The sequence below is a fragment of the Calidris pugnax genome, unplaced genomic scaffold (assembly GCF_001431845.1).
Source record: "Calidris pugnax isolate Ruff unplaced genomic scaffold, ASM143184v1 scaffold8, whole genome shotgun sequence".
NCBI lineage: Eukaryota > Metazoa > Chordata > Aves > Charadriiformes > Scolopacidae > Calidris > Calidris pugnax.
The window spans coordinates 19,447,640-19,461,963 of NW_015090830.1; the positions used below are offsets into that span (position 1 = coordinate 19,447,640).

Here is a 14,324-nt window from a genome sequence, read left to right on the forward strand (position 1 = left end):
CACAGCCCTGGGATGTTTTTCGTGAGACTCATAAGTGCCACAAAACAACAGTATTTTTTCTGAAGACCGTGCTGAGCACACGCTATGCAGAGCTGCCTGTCACAGCAGGGAAGGGGTGCGCACTCCCACATTGACTAGCAACCTCAGTACCTGCTCGCCCAGGCAGACACTTTGATCTCCATCATAGTGACATGAAAATTAATACCAAGGCCTCTCTTTCTTCTGTTTTAGATCCTGGCGCTCCTGTGAAACTGCCTTGTATGCCAGTTAAACTGTCACCTCCACTACCTCCAAAGAAAGTCATGATCTGCATGCCTTTAGGGGGGCCAGACCTCTCTCTCTCATCCTATTCCACGCAGAAGAGCTCCCAGCAGCCTTTGACCCAGCACCATCACACTGTCCTGCCATCCCAGTTAGCAGCTCACCAGCACCAGTACGGCAGCCACAGCCAGCACCTGCCTTCCGGATCCAGCACGTTGCCCATTCACCCTTCAGGGTGCCGGATGATAGAGGAACTGAACAAAACACTAGCCATGACCATGCAAAGGCTAGAAAGGTAATGAATCAACTTTTAAAATTACATATTGATGTGCACTGTTGCCTGATAACCTCGCTATCAGTATCACCACTTGAGTTATGTTGATAGTACTTGAGTGAAGCCTCTCCTCTGGATGTCTGACAACTCTAGGGAAGTCATTGCTGGAGAAACAGAGATGGGGAAAGAGCCTGTCCTGACTTGTTTTACAAGTTTGTGTCAGAGAGGAGAAAAAGACCACATTTCCTTAACCCCATTGTTCTGTGCAAGGAGTGATATAACACAGCCAGCAGAGAAGGTGTTAATTGGACATGCCTGGCTTGCAATATGTACTGCAGAGTGCATAACTGCAAAGCTGTGGTTACGTGGAGGATTGCTTAAAAAAAACAGGAGAGGAAGTATGAAGTTCAAAAAACAGCAATAAAAACCAAATGGGCCACTCAGCCAGGGCATATGATTAGTATTACCAATTAGCTCGAAACAACCTATGAGGACTTCCTACAAGTCACTCAGAGGGATTTTAATATAGTATTTCAATTAATTTAAATTAAATTATATGCTTGATCTTAAAATAAGTATTTAACCATTCCACAGCAGCTACCTTCTTAGCCATTTGCATCTGGAGGAAGGTTGTACATTTGATCAGAAGAGCCTTACCTACCTTGGCTGTTTTCTGTTACTGTCACTTGCAGGTGTATCTGAATGCTACTTCAAATAGTCTAAGCAAGTGAAGCATGTTGTATAAATGCAAGCTACTCATAGACTGCAAGATCAGCAAGCTTTGGAAAATTTATTTCATCTTGTAGAAGAAAATTGAGCAAGTCCCAGAATAGGGAAGGTAATCCAAAAAATGACATGTTCTAGTCAGTATCAAGGGCAGCTTTGTAACCAGCTTGTTCTAGGAGCATCAGATCATCCTCCTCTTAGACAGGATGTGAAAATATTTGGTCTAACAGACAAAATTCCTAATGATTTGCTCCAATACCTCCTTGCAATAATGTTACCTTCATTATAGCAAATGGTTAAAAAGAATTCGATTAGGGATCCAGACTCTCCTTACTGCATAAAAAACAGGCAGGGGACCAGCGGCTGTCCCACTCTGCCAGCTTATTTTAGTACCAGGATAGTGAGACCTATGTGCTTATATCAGGGAGGGGCTGATGTTTCTGCAGCGTGGGGAAATCTCTGCTGGGGAGGGAGTTCCTCTTCCCATTAGGAAAAGGGCTGTAGCAGTAGGGTTGGAAAAAGCATCCACATTCCCCCTTGTGCCCAGTGACTACCCAGTTACAGCTCACATTGCCGGCAGGGCTGGTCTGATGCATCTACATCTCCCCAAAGCTTGGAGCACCTAACACAGAGGGGAGCTGGTCTCTCCCAAAGGCTCCTTTGGGGCTGCGCTGCCCATGCCATCCCCAGCATAGGTCTTGCTGTCTGGCTCACGCTGCGTGCAGAAGGCACTTTGTTATCCTGAGCCCAGCGACATCTCTCAGAGTATGACTTCATTGTGGCATCTGTTGCCCCACAGCAATGAATGCTCCAATTTCTAGATATCCATCATGTTTATGTCTACAAATACGTTAAACTGATTTGAAGAAGGTGATGCTGTTTCGTTTTAACTATTGATTTGAAGCTGAAGCTCTGCTGCTTATTAAAAACTGGATAAGCAAGGATTCATTTCCCAATATGAAGCAATTGCCTCCCATTGCAGAAGAAAATAAGAAAAGGTTGTGGCACCAATATTTCACATTTGAAATGAAAATGAATCCTAGTTCATAATATTGCAGGCAGTTGATTTTTCATAGCCTTTTTGCGTTGATTAATTATTATTTCCATCACAAAATAAAGTATTGAGTACTTCAGTTATTCTCCTTAGTGTCAAAACAAATCAATAACATTTGTATTCACAGGAGAGAAAATAGGTGATGACTGCTTCCTCTGCAAGAGTAATTGTTATTTTCATAGTATTTTGAGGTAAAAGTATTTCAGAGTATTTACAGGTCTGCAGAGCTGACACTTGCTGTTAAAATCTTAAATTGCTTTTTCAGGCCAGATTATGGTCTTAGTAAATTTGCTGACTTCTACTGAAGATTTTTAAAATACACGTATTTAACTTAGGAGAGGATTATTTGCACCTAATGCCACTATTTTCTAGTATTTTTGACAGTAGTTCTTTTCCCTTAATCGTATAAAATCTGAATTAAACCTAATAGAAATGCTGTGGTCTTTGTCATCAGACACGTCAGCCCAGAAGTCTTGAGGCCCTGTTAAAACTACAAAGGTCCTGGATCTGCTTTCCTCCGTTTCAGATTCGGTAGTGTGCTCACTGGTGTTGCACTCCTAGGATATGCACTGACATCCTGAGCTTTACTGTTCCTTCCAAGATAACAATGTACTGGGTCACTGCTGTTGGGTCAATAATCTTGAGGAGATGAGAGAGCCTGACAAGTCTCTGAGGCACCTTCTGGGGAATGCAAAGTTCATTGGCAGCATTTATTTTTGCTGATCTCAGTCTTTATCTCAAAAGAATCCTACAACTTTATGGAATAATTGCTATGACGCTGCAGTAACAATGCTGCCAAGTCTGGTTATTTAGGGGATTATTTAGAATAGTGTTTTATTTTTAATAAGGGAGGATCGTGTAGATTAGAGCAGAGTTTTCTGCTCTAATTTTTTTCTTTTTTTTTTTCCCTTCAGGAATCTTTTTTTTTTTTTCCTTCAGGAATCTTTTTTTTTTTTTCCTTCAGGAATCTTTTTTTTTTTTTCCTTCAGGAATCTTTTTTTTTTTTTCCTTCAGGAATCTTTTTTTTTTTTTCCTTCAGGAATCTTTTTTTTTTTTTCCTTCAGGAATCTTTTTTTTTTTTTCCTTCAGGAATCTTTTTTTTTTTTTCCTTCAGGAATCTTTTTTTTTTTTTCCTTCAGGAATCTTTTTTTTTCTTCCCTGTATCTAGTTTCTTTGGTGCTGGTGCAGTGGAGGCTCCTCAAGTCTGTTAAACTCCATTCACATTCCCTGTATCCATAACCAGTTTGTATCAATCCCACATTTTGCCCAGTGAACTTTTCTTAGGCCTCACAACTCTTCTCTCCACCAGGACCATGAGTGTCAACAGGAACAAAGAACCGAGGACTAAAACATCCCCTTCCTCTAGCAATCTGGATTTTTCACTTTCACAGATGAGGCCTCCGGAATTTGAATAGTCTAACAACATCTAAGACTGATACTTGAAATCAGTGTTTTGCCAATGAGCCAGAAGCTTGCCAAAGAAATATGGGCTGTCCCTTTGTACTGGCCTGGAAGCCAGAAGTTATTTTGCTGTGTTTGACCTTGAGAAAGCTACTGAGCTTCTCTACCTCTATTTTCCCCTCTGCAGGAGTGGTTGCATGTTACTGCCTCACCTATTATCTAGTGCATATTAGTAATTTAATGTCTTAAGGTACATTAGAAGCATGTAATAGCTATTCAAGTCCCAGTTGTTCTTATGACTTCAAATGGCAGTTAATTCCGGGATTTTTTTATTCAGTTTTATTACAGACATTATAGAACATTAAGTTCATTTGCACACTTAACGCTTTTGATTGCAAACATTTTCTGGTACTCGTAACGTCTATTCATAACCTATTCTCAGAAGGGCAATCTGTCCCTTGTCATAGTATGACTATTATGACATGTCATTTGTGCTGCCAGTTTGCCTCTATTTTCCCTGATAAATTACCAGCTTTATGATAGATTAAGCTGCAACAGAGAAGAGTGTAATTTCCACTCAACCTTTTTTCTGCAACCTCTGTTGCTAATTTGTCCCCTACTGCCGACGACTTCCCACTTCATCCCAAAGGGTATGTGTCAAGCATAAGTAAAACTCTAGATTCCGGTATCATTTTTTACCTTTTCGGAATGCATTTTAAGAGTTGATGAAAATCTGATAAGCCTTGCCACCAAAATCCACAGAAGGTTTCATTCTCCTGACTTAAATGAATTTGAGAAGAAAGACCATGCCCAAAAGCCGTGTGTGCCACAAACAGCAGCAAAAGAAGCTTTAGAAACCCTCCTGTGCCACTGGAATATATCTTTCATTTTGACTTAAGGAGGCAGCTTCTTGATCTGAAATAGCCTTATTTTCTGCCTTGCCCATATATTTCTCAGTCTGTCTGGTAAGATGACAATTAATTTCAATTACTCCATGGGCCATTGTGGGCTAGCAGCTGAATCAAGGCCCAAGTTTGCTCAATGTATGTACTGAAGAGCTCTTAAGTGGCAGTATCTCACTCTGGGCTAGAATTGCCTCTGTGGCAGAGCAGTGAAAAATCGCTGTGTCCAAAAAGACAGTGTGTGAGACCAGTTCCTCTGGGACACCCAGTTCAGCTTCAGACTGTGGATTTATGAAATGAAATGCATTAGACATTCCTGCCAGTGTCTTGTAAATCTTATAAAACGTATTTGAGTCAGAAAACATTTATCTTCCATAAAACTTGTCAAGAGAATTGCTTTTTGTCTAAACTTCAGCATTGCCTAAGGATAGAAACACTTAATATTTATGGCTCTGCCTTCTCTTTCTGTCTCTCACATGTATGCCTGTATAGCAGAAATGTATATACAATGCTTTGAAGTTTTTTCAGATTTTTGTTTTAACTGATAAGTACAGAATAGTGTACTGTGCATCTGAAAACATGCTGATAAAAATGTAACTCTTTATTCCACAATCAAAGAGCCTGGGATGACAGATGAGAAGTGTGCTTTTTTTTTTCCCACTAAATTTTACAGGAGGGATTTCACTTTTTTTTTTTTTTAGATTTTGTCTGTGCTATGAGTCACTCGTATGTTTAAATTCTGATTTTTCATTAAAATCTTTTCTAACTAGAAACATTGGAAGCTATAGAGGCAGAATTTTTTGCTGTTTTGATCATGTTGATGACGCAACAGTAATTGCAGGTGCTTGTACTAGTCACCTATGAATCACTGAAATCTATGTGTTAAGATACATTTATCTTAAGTAATTGCTTAGCTGTGGCTTTGTTTTCTAATTTTATTGAAAAACCTGAAGCTGATTTAAAATAGACTGTTTGACATAATAGTGTGCTATTTGGTAAATAATGCTAAAAAATTTTGTGGTGTAGACCACCAAACCATGTGGGGTTTTTTGCTGATGATCCAGAGGAATTTATACACAATGGAAATATCCAGTGACCTTGATTCGTCTTTCTGAAGTATACTGCAATACTGCATGCATTTCACAAGTGCTTTGCTTAGACAGCTGACTTAGTCAAAATGCTGTGGAAAAGGCTGATTTTAATCAAGAAGAACACAAAACACCAGGAAAAATGAGGGGCTTAAAATAGAAAGTAGTATTATCAAGAAAGTGGATGATTCAGAAAAATTACAATTGAGATGAGAAGCCGTCTATTTCTAGATCAATAGTTCAAATAAAGATCTAGCGTAGTAATTTGTAAATCTTGTTGCCATCTGATACCTGCATTGGTAACCTAAATTGGTGAACCACTTTGATATCTGCTGCCCTATGGGCACACCCATAAGGATGCATCTGTCACCTACATACATCCTTCCCAGAACAGGGAAGCACCAAATGGTCCTGGATGCTGAACTACTTTTTGCTCCTTCCATTTGTGCTTCCAGAAGGGACTTAGTAAACTCGTACTTACTCTCTGTGTATGTATTGTTTTAAAATTAACTGAATGATCTAGTGGTTGAATTCACCATTGCAAGTTTTTTATTTCTCTTTTTTTTTTTTAGCAATGTTAACAGAATTTCACAGCATTTTAGTTTCTTTTGTAAATTTAATTCCAGTTTTTTTCACTTCCTACTTTTCCTTTTAAAAAAGTTACACAAAAAATACGTTACAGAGAAAACAGATTTTAAAAACAAAGTTAATATAATTAAAATTATTAAAGCATATCAGTAAATTAAAAGTTAGTTGAAAGTTTTTAAATACTAAATATAGTGCATTTATGTGTTATTGCAAGAATTCAGCTGATGACTCCTAAAATTACTTCCAGGATTAAAAAAAAATGTGGGTCAAACTCATTGAAGTCTAGTACAAAAATTCACAGGCCAGTTCTTCATGAACCTTTCATGCTTTGTGGCACAAAACATAGACTATCACTAAGGAAATGGAGTGACTCTCTTCAAGGCCTCCAGTAAAGCAATACATCTCTTTGCTGGTTAGCCTGCAATGTAAATGTTGCAATTAAGAAAATTATTTAAGAAAGAGAAGTGTTTCAAGATGCAGAATGCCTCTGGTAGTCTGAACAGGCTAAAATAGTCAAAGGAATTGAGGCTATTCAGCATTCACTAAGGTCAGAGCCAAGTTTAGGTGCCTCAAGTGGAACCTGGCCAGCACATCTGGCGTCGCATCTATGTTCTTGTGGAAAGTAAAAATGGAAGTTTGACACAGAGAGGGTGTCTGACAGGAAAACATTCCCCACCTTTTCTGCAGCTGTTGCCTCTGCTGGGACTTAAGAGAGAGAGTGGTTGCTGCTGACTCAAAAGTAAACCTGAGCAGCCATCATTTCTGCCTGCCAGTTGCTCATTCTCTTTCTATATTGGAAAAGCAACATGAGCTATTAGATAAAAATGGCTGGGAAACTTGGTTCTGTTCCTGACTTTTTCTTTCACCTTTTGTTTGACTTTGATCTTCACCTCCTCGTGTTCCAGTTTCCATACTTGTATTGGGTATTAGGAAAAATTTCTTCACTGAAAGGTTTATCAAGCATTGGAACAAGCTGCCCAGAGAAGTGGTTGAATCGCCACCCCTAGAGATATTTAAACGATGGTTAGATGTGGTGCTCAGGGACATAGTTTAGTGGTGGACTTGGCATTGGACTCAATGATCTTAATGGTCTTTTCCAACCTAAACAATTCTATGATTCTGTGATTGATATGTTCCCTGGTAAAGGGCTTTGAAATCAACACATAAATAGAGCTAAATGGTAGTAGTACTGATGGCAGGCCTGAGCCTGGTAAGCTGCAGGAAATGATTGATCACACTTCATGTGACAAAAGAAATATGTTGTTAGCTCTAATTCAGATTGATCTTCAGCACCTGGCTGGAGTGAGCAGTCTGGGCAGGAGAAGGGATATCGTCACTGCAGCCCCCACAGCACATAACTGTGCCATTAGCAAACAAACCTCCCGGGCTTTAGCTCCCTCCCTCTCACCAGCTCCCAAAGGCTCTTTTCTCCAAGCCAAGTTTCTCATGCTCAGTTCCCTGAGCTTCAGTCATACCCTTCCATTCCCTCAAGTCAATCAGCATCTTGCAAGTCATGGTCTCCCTCTGCCTTTCTACAGTCCTCCTCTACAATCAATACTTTCCTCCCTTCCCACTCCCTTACTCCACCTTTTGCATTCAGGTGAGACATTTTCTCCTTACTGCCTGCACACCAGTGGGGAGGTGACACAGACACTGGGCTGAAGACGTGCTTATTGCTCTGAGCGGCTGGTGCAATTCCCACTAAGACTGTATTTGCTGCAGATCTTTTGTTCTCAGTCCTGGCTGCCAATATTTCTGTCTGCATGCTGTTCTACCTCTCCCTAACAAATGTTGTGCCTTAAATCTAATCTATACTCTGTTTAAACCCATTAGATGTCTTGCTAGTCATGAAGATCTTTCTGTCCTCATTTCCTCTCAAAAAGGGATGAAAGACCACTACTTTCCTCAATACAGTGAGAGAAGCAACTCAGTCTTCCATTGAGCTGTTTCCTTGAGTTTATTTATTTCTTTTTCTTTCCCAACAGCTCTGGTTTACACACAGGTGACAGTGTTACAAAAACGGGACCTGGGGGCCTTCCAGACATGAGACAAGTGCCAACTGTTGTGATCGAATGCGATGACAATAAAGAAAATGTGCCTCATGAAACCAACTATGAAGACTCTTCCTGCCTCTACACAAGACAGGAAGAGGAGGAAGAGGAAGATGAAGAGGAGGATAACTCAATATTTAAAAGTAAGACTCATTCCATTTTTTCCTTCTCATTTATTTAATTTTTCCTCTGAACTCTCATAGTACAAGACCTGTGGATTTTCTTTCTTGACTGTGGCTTTCACATCTTTCAGGGCTTGACTACATGAGGACACTTGATAAATTAATCCAAAATAAAAATTAGTATGAGTTTATAGTGATTTCCCTAATCCACATGAATCCTTATCCAGATAGCTGTCAGAGTTCAAATGATTGGTTTTGGCTTATATTAATTCACTTCCAAATTCACTTTTAGGTCCACTTTCCCAAGTGTCCATGGTGTAGAGAATTCCTGCTTTGGGCTTAGTTTGAGATCAGGTTTAATAGAGTTACTTCAGGAGGATGAAATAAGTGATACTGATAGAGAATCAGAGCTTTTATATATATTATTAAACCATGTCAGAATTGTAGGTCTGCACATACTTTGAAAGGGGTCACGATTAGAGAATCAGGCTCAGGTAAGAAAAGCAGAGGTTAATTGATAGCCATATTGCAATTACAATCTGGAGAGGGACCTGTAGCCCCTTTCTGACCTCTCTGAGAAACCCATCTCCTGTCTCAGTGTGGCATCATAGGATAGGACTCTCCCAGGAAGACAAGATGCTATACTTTATGTATGACAACTGCTTGTCATCCTGCAGGTCAAGCTACAGTTTCTGGCCCTTGGATTTCTTTTCTTCAGAAAACTGGGAGCAGTACAAACAAAAAAACCCCTTTTAAAAATACACGCAAAGAAGCTGCTAAAACCAGGCATATTTCATCTTCTCAGAATCATCTCTTACCCTGCAAGTGAAATTAAGCAGTCTTTGCTCTTAAACTCAGAAACAGACCAGAACCGCACTATCTCACACTCTCCTCTCAAAGCCCGAAACCCCTCATGTTTGTGTCTCTCTGTCTGCTCGTGTCTGTCGTCCCTGCTCAAACTGCTTTGGATGCAAGCCCAGGAAAGCAAACTTCAGCCATGAAAGGCCACTGGTTTTCACAGGGTCTTTGCCATTGTCACTGCCTGAGAAGCAAGTGTCAGTTAATGTACATAGAGATCTGTGTTGCTTCTGATTGACTTTTGACTCCCTCAGGTGCTAACTTGAATCTCTTGATGTTAAATCGAGAGAGAGAGAGACACCTCTCTCTTTCCACATGCTGTAGCTTTGCTGCCTGCCCAGACTCTGAGGTTGAATTATTCATTCCATTACATGGTTCAGAAACACTGTGCTAAAGAAAGCTACAGATGCTACTAGCACTTCTGAAATAAGCCTTTCTTCTCCACTCCCCTCTATGGAGCAATATTTTAATTTCTTTTTCCCATATACCTACAAAATTCAGCTTTTCTTTATTATGATATGAATTGAGGTTAATTGAGCACATGAAGTTAATTGATGCCCCTTTCCCACAGTCCATACCAGCATAAATGAGATCCTAGTATCCTCCCTTGGCTAGTACTTCTTTACCTGCTGCATGCTGTAATGAAATGATGACACCTCCTTTGGCAGAGCCTCTCCTCTCTCCCACAGGCTCCCTGGCAATGAAAGTCTGCAGGCAGGACTCTTTAGCAATCAAACTAAGCAACAGGCCTTCCAAGCGAGAGCTGGAGGAAAAGAACATCCTCCCCATGCAAACTGATGAAGAGAGGCTCGAACTCAGGCAGCAAATTGGGACAAAGTTAACAAGGTAGGAGACAAAATGTTTTTCTGGCTCTTGCTTTTGGAAATGTGTGGTAGAATGCAGTTTTTATCCTTAGGCTGTAAATGTTTCGCATCTGTTTGTTCACAATGTTCAAGAGGAAAAGGCAGGGACGGGGGAAGAGGGGAAAGACTGTAGACACTATTTCTGCTCAAATATAACTTCCTATACAACTCCCCATCTCATTTTCCTGGCATATTCTATGGGATGTTTGGTTGTGTTAAGTGTCAGCAGGAACTATGTGGATTTTGTTGGGTTTGGTGCATCACTGGGAAATACTGAGCTTTGATAACATTTTGGACCATAGCTGCAGGTGTCATTTGATAGGCTGTTAGTTTGGCCAGTGGGCACAGGTATAACTTCTTCTGACTGCATCTCCCATGAGTAGCTGAGTCTTTTCCTGATCCAAAATGCTTACATCCTTCAGTACCTGCTTTTGTTGCATCAGGTTGGACAAATTTACCCTGTCTAGACTCTTTTTTTCTTCACAAAAGCATTACTCACCAGCTGTTCTGGTTTTCTGTGTTGCGTGGGTATAGAGGGGTGGCCATTAAATGTGGGAGATTCCTGTCACTAATTATTAAACTGAAGTCAGGTAGATATGTCTAAGAACCTCCTGTACATCAGACATGATTTCTGTAATTAGTTTCATACTGTTATGTTATCAACTTGGTGGTATAAAGATGGTGAATGCTGTTAGTTGTCCTCCAGCGTGACTCCCAAGAAAACCAGAAGACCAACTAGTTGTTGGGAATTTCCTTGTGGGTTTTATTTTTTGGTTTGGGTTTGGTTTTTTTGGCTGGGGGGATAAGAGGGGAGCACCGCTGCCATGTTGTGGATACAGGAAGAATAGGAGCTCCTGGTAAATACTTCTTTCAGCTTTTTACCTACTTTTTTTCATGGCCTCATTTATTGCCTCTTTGGAATAAAACAACCGCATCTTTCCAGTCTGTCTTTGAAAGTCTTTGTGCTGGATCATGCTTAGCCTACTCCAAGACCTGTCCAATTCTTCAGTATTCTTGTTGAAGGGCCTCAACAGTGATGCCCAAAGTATGGAAGATGGTGCTGCACTGTTGCTGGTACTATGATTTTTCAGCCCAGTCTTTATTCAGCCCGGTACCTTGTTAGTCTGCAGCTGCACATAGAGCTCTGGGTCCCAAAAAGCAGCACACAGTAGCAAGGTCCCAGTGCTTATATGATTAATTCTGAACCCTTTTGAAACATGTGAAGAGTTGAAATTTTTATCTCTTAGCGTATCTTACTGTGCAGTGCTTGACCTTGCAATGACATTGAATAGCATTTCCACTATGTTGCCTATTTGCCTAAATTACTTGGGTCTCTCAGAACTTTTACAGCTCTGTCTGATGAAGGTAAATAGTGTCATTTGCAAACATTGACTCTGCACAGTTCACTGTGCCCCAGGTGATTTTCATTATAAATGTTTTATATCTTACCTCTCCAAAACCTGCTTTTTCCCCAGTAAAGAATTATTTTTCAGCATCTCTCTTGTTAACAAGGGAAGCTAATTTTGGCAATGCCCAGAATCCTCCCAGTGTAAGCCCCATATTCTTACAATGTTGTTGTTTGTTTCCCCAGTTGCATCTCTGCCCATTCAGTCTGAGGTATAATGCTTGATCTTGTCTTCTAATATAGCTAGGACTTAGGGGCAATCAAAAATAGTTAAAATAAATAAAACTGTGTATATACAAGCTCAAAAAATAGCTCTGTTTCAAATAGCTTCTATTTCATTCCCATTTTATACCAGTATAACATCACTTGAAATTGGTAACATTTTGCAAACCTTGTCTGGAGTAATAGAGTTTCCAGTCTCACCTTTTAATTACTAGTATTTACAACATAGTATCTCATCCTTTTGAGTAGTTAAAAACAATCAAGAAATATGAGGAGAAAACAACTTTCCTCATCTCTAATATGCAAAAAGCCACAGATATTTCAGCAGCAAAGGAGGAAGGTGCCTGTCTTACCAGTGCTATGCATTTAAATGTGAAGCATCCATGTGCACAGACTGATGAATATTAGATAGAAAGAGAGAGAATATTTCAATTTGGATGGTATTTCTTTACTGTCCATACTTCATTACTGAATTCACCCTTTGCCATTACTCAGTAATTGTCACTCAGTGATGCAAATGCCAAGCAAAATTAAAGTAGTGAAGCATTTATAGCCCTTAGAGAAGATGCTAGATACAGACTATAATTGCAGCTGGCAATTTTGGATTTCAGAGGGATTTGTACTGTTCCACCAATGGTCCCTGATGGTTTAAAATAGCCAGCCAATGAAATCACTTACAGAAGTAAAAAATGCAGAATAAAAACTTAAGCAAATAGTTATTGTCTGTAATGGGTCAATTAATTTTCACCAAGAGGCTGATTAGGATACTTCAGTATTTATGCATAGTGCTCACAGTATTTAGTTTGGAAGTGCTTATTGGCTGGCACATTTGGCAGATCAGAGTTTAGTACTATAAAGAGAACGTCATTTTTAAAGATGCTTATAGCCAGGCATATTGAGAGATTGACCATTGACATATTGTGTGGGACCAAAATCATCCCAGGTGTAGTTCCTCCAGCCTTACTAGAGCTGTACCAGGAATCAATTTGGCTCAGAGCTGTTTGTTCAGATCCTGTTTAAGTGTAGCTTGGAACCTCTGAACCTCCAGTTAGTCCCAGAAAATTGTTATGACTTTATTATTGCATCTGCCAACTGGTGGAGAGACTCCAGAGCAGACTTCACCATGTCACCCGTTTCCCGTGCTGGGAGAACAGTGGTCTGGCTTACACACCAGACCAGTTGTAGGGGTGAGGCTGCAGAGACCATATCTTACAGCAGGATCTGGCCAACTACACAGCTGAATATTTGCTCTGCCGTGAGACAAATTAACACCCTTGTGCCTATTGTAAACGCTTCACACCAATGTAGCACTTCGCTGGTGTGTATCTTGCATCAAGACTGAGCAAATGTAGATCCAAACAAAAATGGATCTACATCCAAGACAGCAAAATACCTTCTAGCAAAGGCAGGAGAGCCCACAACATGTGAATTCCAGCCGCACAAACAGGCCCACGCACTGTAGAGTATTTGTGGGTAGTCTTTACACAGCAATTAGAGCACTGATTAGACAACCTCTTCCTATAACCCAATCAGAATGGACTACTAAAATGTGATACTTACTATGAAGCAAGGAGCAAAAATAGTGAAATAATAAGCAGAACTTCAGCTCATAACCACATGGGACTTGGGGGTAGGAAATGGATGCTGAAGGCCATGTTCTTGGTGCTAAAACCCCTTACAACTCCATTAATTTCTGCTCTGAAAAGCAGACCCTCTGCACTAAATAAATCTTTATCCCTCTGGTGCCTGCACAGCTTCACAGCTGCTCATGAAATACTTGTAAGTGACTGTAAGATAGAAAAGGGAAAACAAAATAAAAAGCAGGACTCTCGAAGTGAACAGGCAGAGGGAAAAGACAGAGTTCTGTCTTCTGCCTGTCTCTCTGGCTACGTCAGGCATTCTGGAAAGCACTGGTTGCCCAGGCTAGAGCAAGGGGCAGGAAAACCTGGATTTAGCTTTGAGTGGTTATCAGGGTGAAAGGAGTGGAGCATATTTGGGCAATGACTGTGCCTAAAATGTGATACTTACTATGAAGCAAGGAGCAAAAATAGTGAAATAATAAGCAGAACTTCAGCTCATAACCACATGGGACTTGGGGGTAGGAAATGGATGCTGAAGGCCATGTTCTTGGTGCTAAAACCCCTTACAACTCCATTAATTTCTGCTCTGAAAAGCAGACCCTCTGCACTAAATAAATCTTTAAGTGGGTATGGTTTTCATTTTTCCTGCCTGCTCAGCTTCTCCCAAACTCCTCCTTCGTTTTATCCCTCTGGTGCCTGCACAGCTTCACAGCTGCTCATGAAATACTTGTAAGTGACTGTAAGATAGAAAAGGGAAAACAAAATAAAAAGCAGGACTCTCGAAGTGAACAGGCAGAGGGAAAAGACAGAGTTCTGTCTTCTGCCTGTCTCTCTGGCTACGTCAGGCATTCTGGAAAGCACTGGTTGCCCAGGCTAGAGCAAGGGGCAGGAAAACCTGGATTTAGCTTTGAGTGGTTATCAGGGTGAAA

General features: G+C 40.4%; 1 protein-coding gene across 5 annotated transcripts in view; it reads left to right on the forward strand.

Moving 5' to 3' along the window:
• LOC106887409 (phosphatase and actin regulator 1) overlaps positions 1-14,324 on the forward strand; it is a 179,964-nt gene that overhangs the window by 117,289 nt on the left and 48,351 nt on the right. For all 5 annotated transcript variants that reach the window (XM_014940906.1, XM_014940902.1, XM_014940903.1 and 2 more), the window contains 3 exons: positions 232-556; positions 8,280-8,488; positions 10,015-10,171. In XM_014940906.1, coding sequence (XP_014796392.1) covers positions 232-556; positions 8,280-8,488; positions 10,015-10,171 — 691 coding nt within the window. The remainder of the gene's footprint in view (positions 1-231; positions 557-8,279; positions 8,489-10,014; positions 10,172-14,324) is intronic.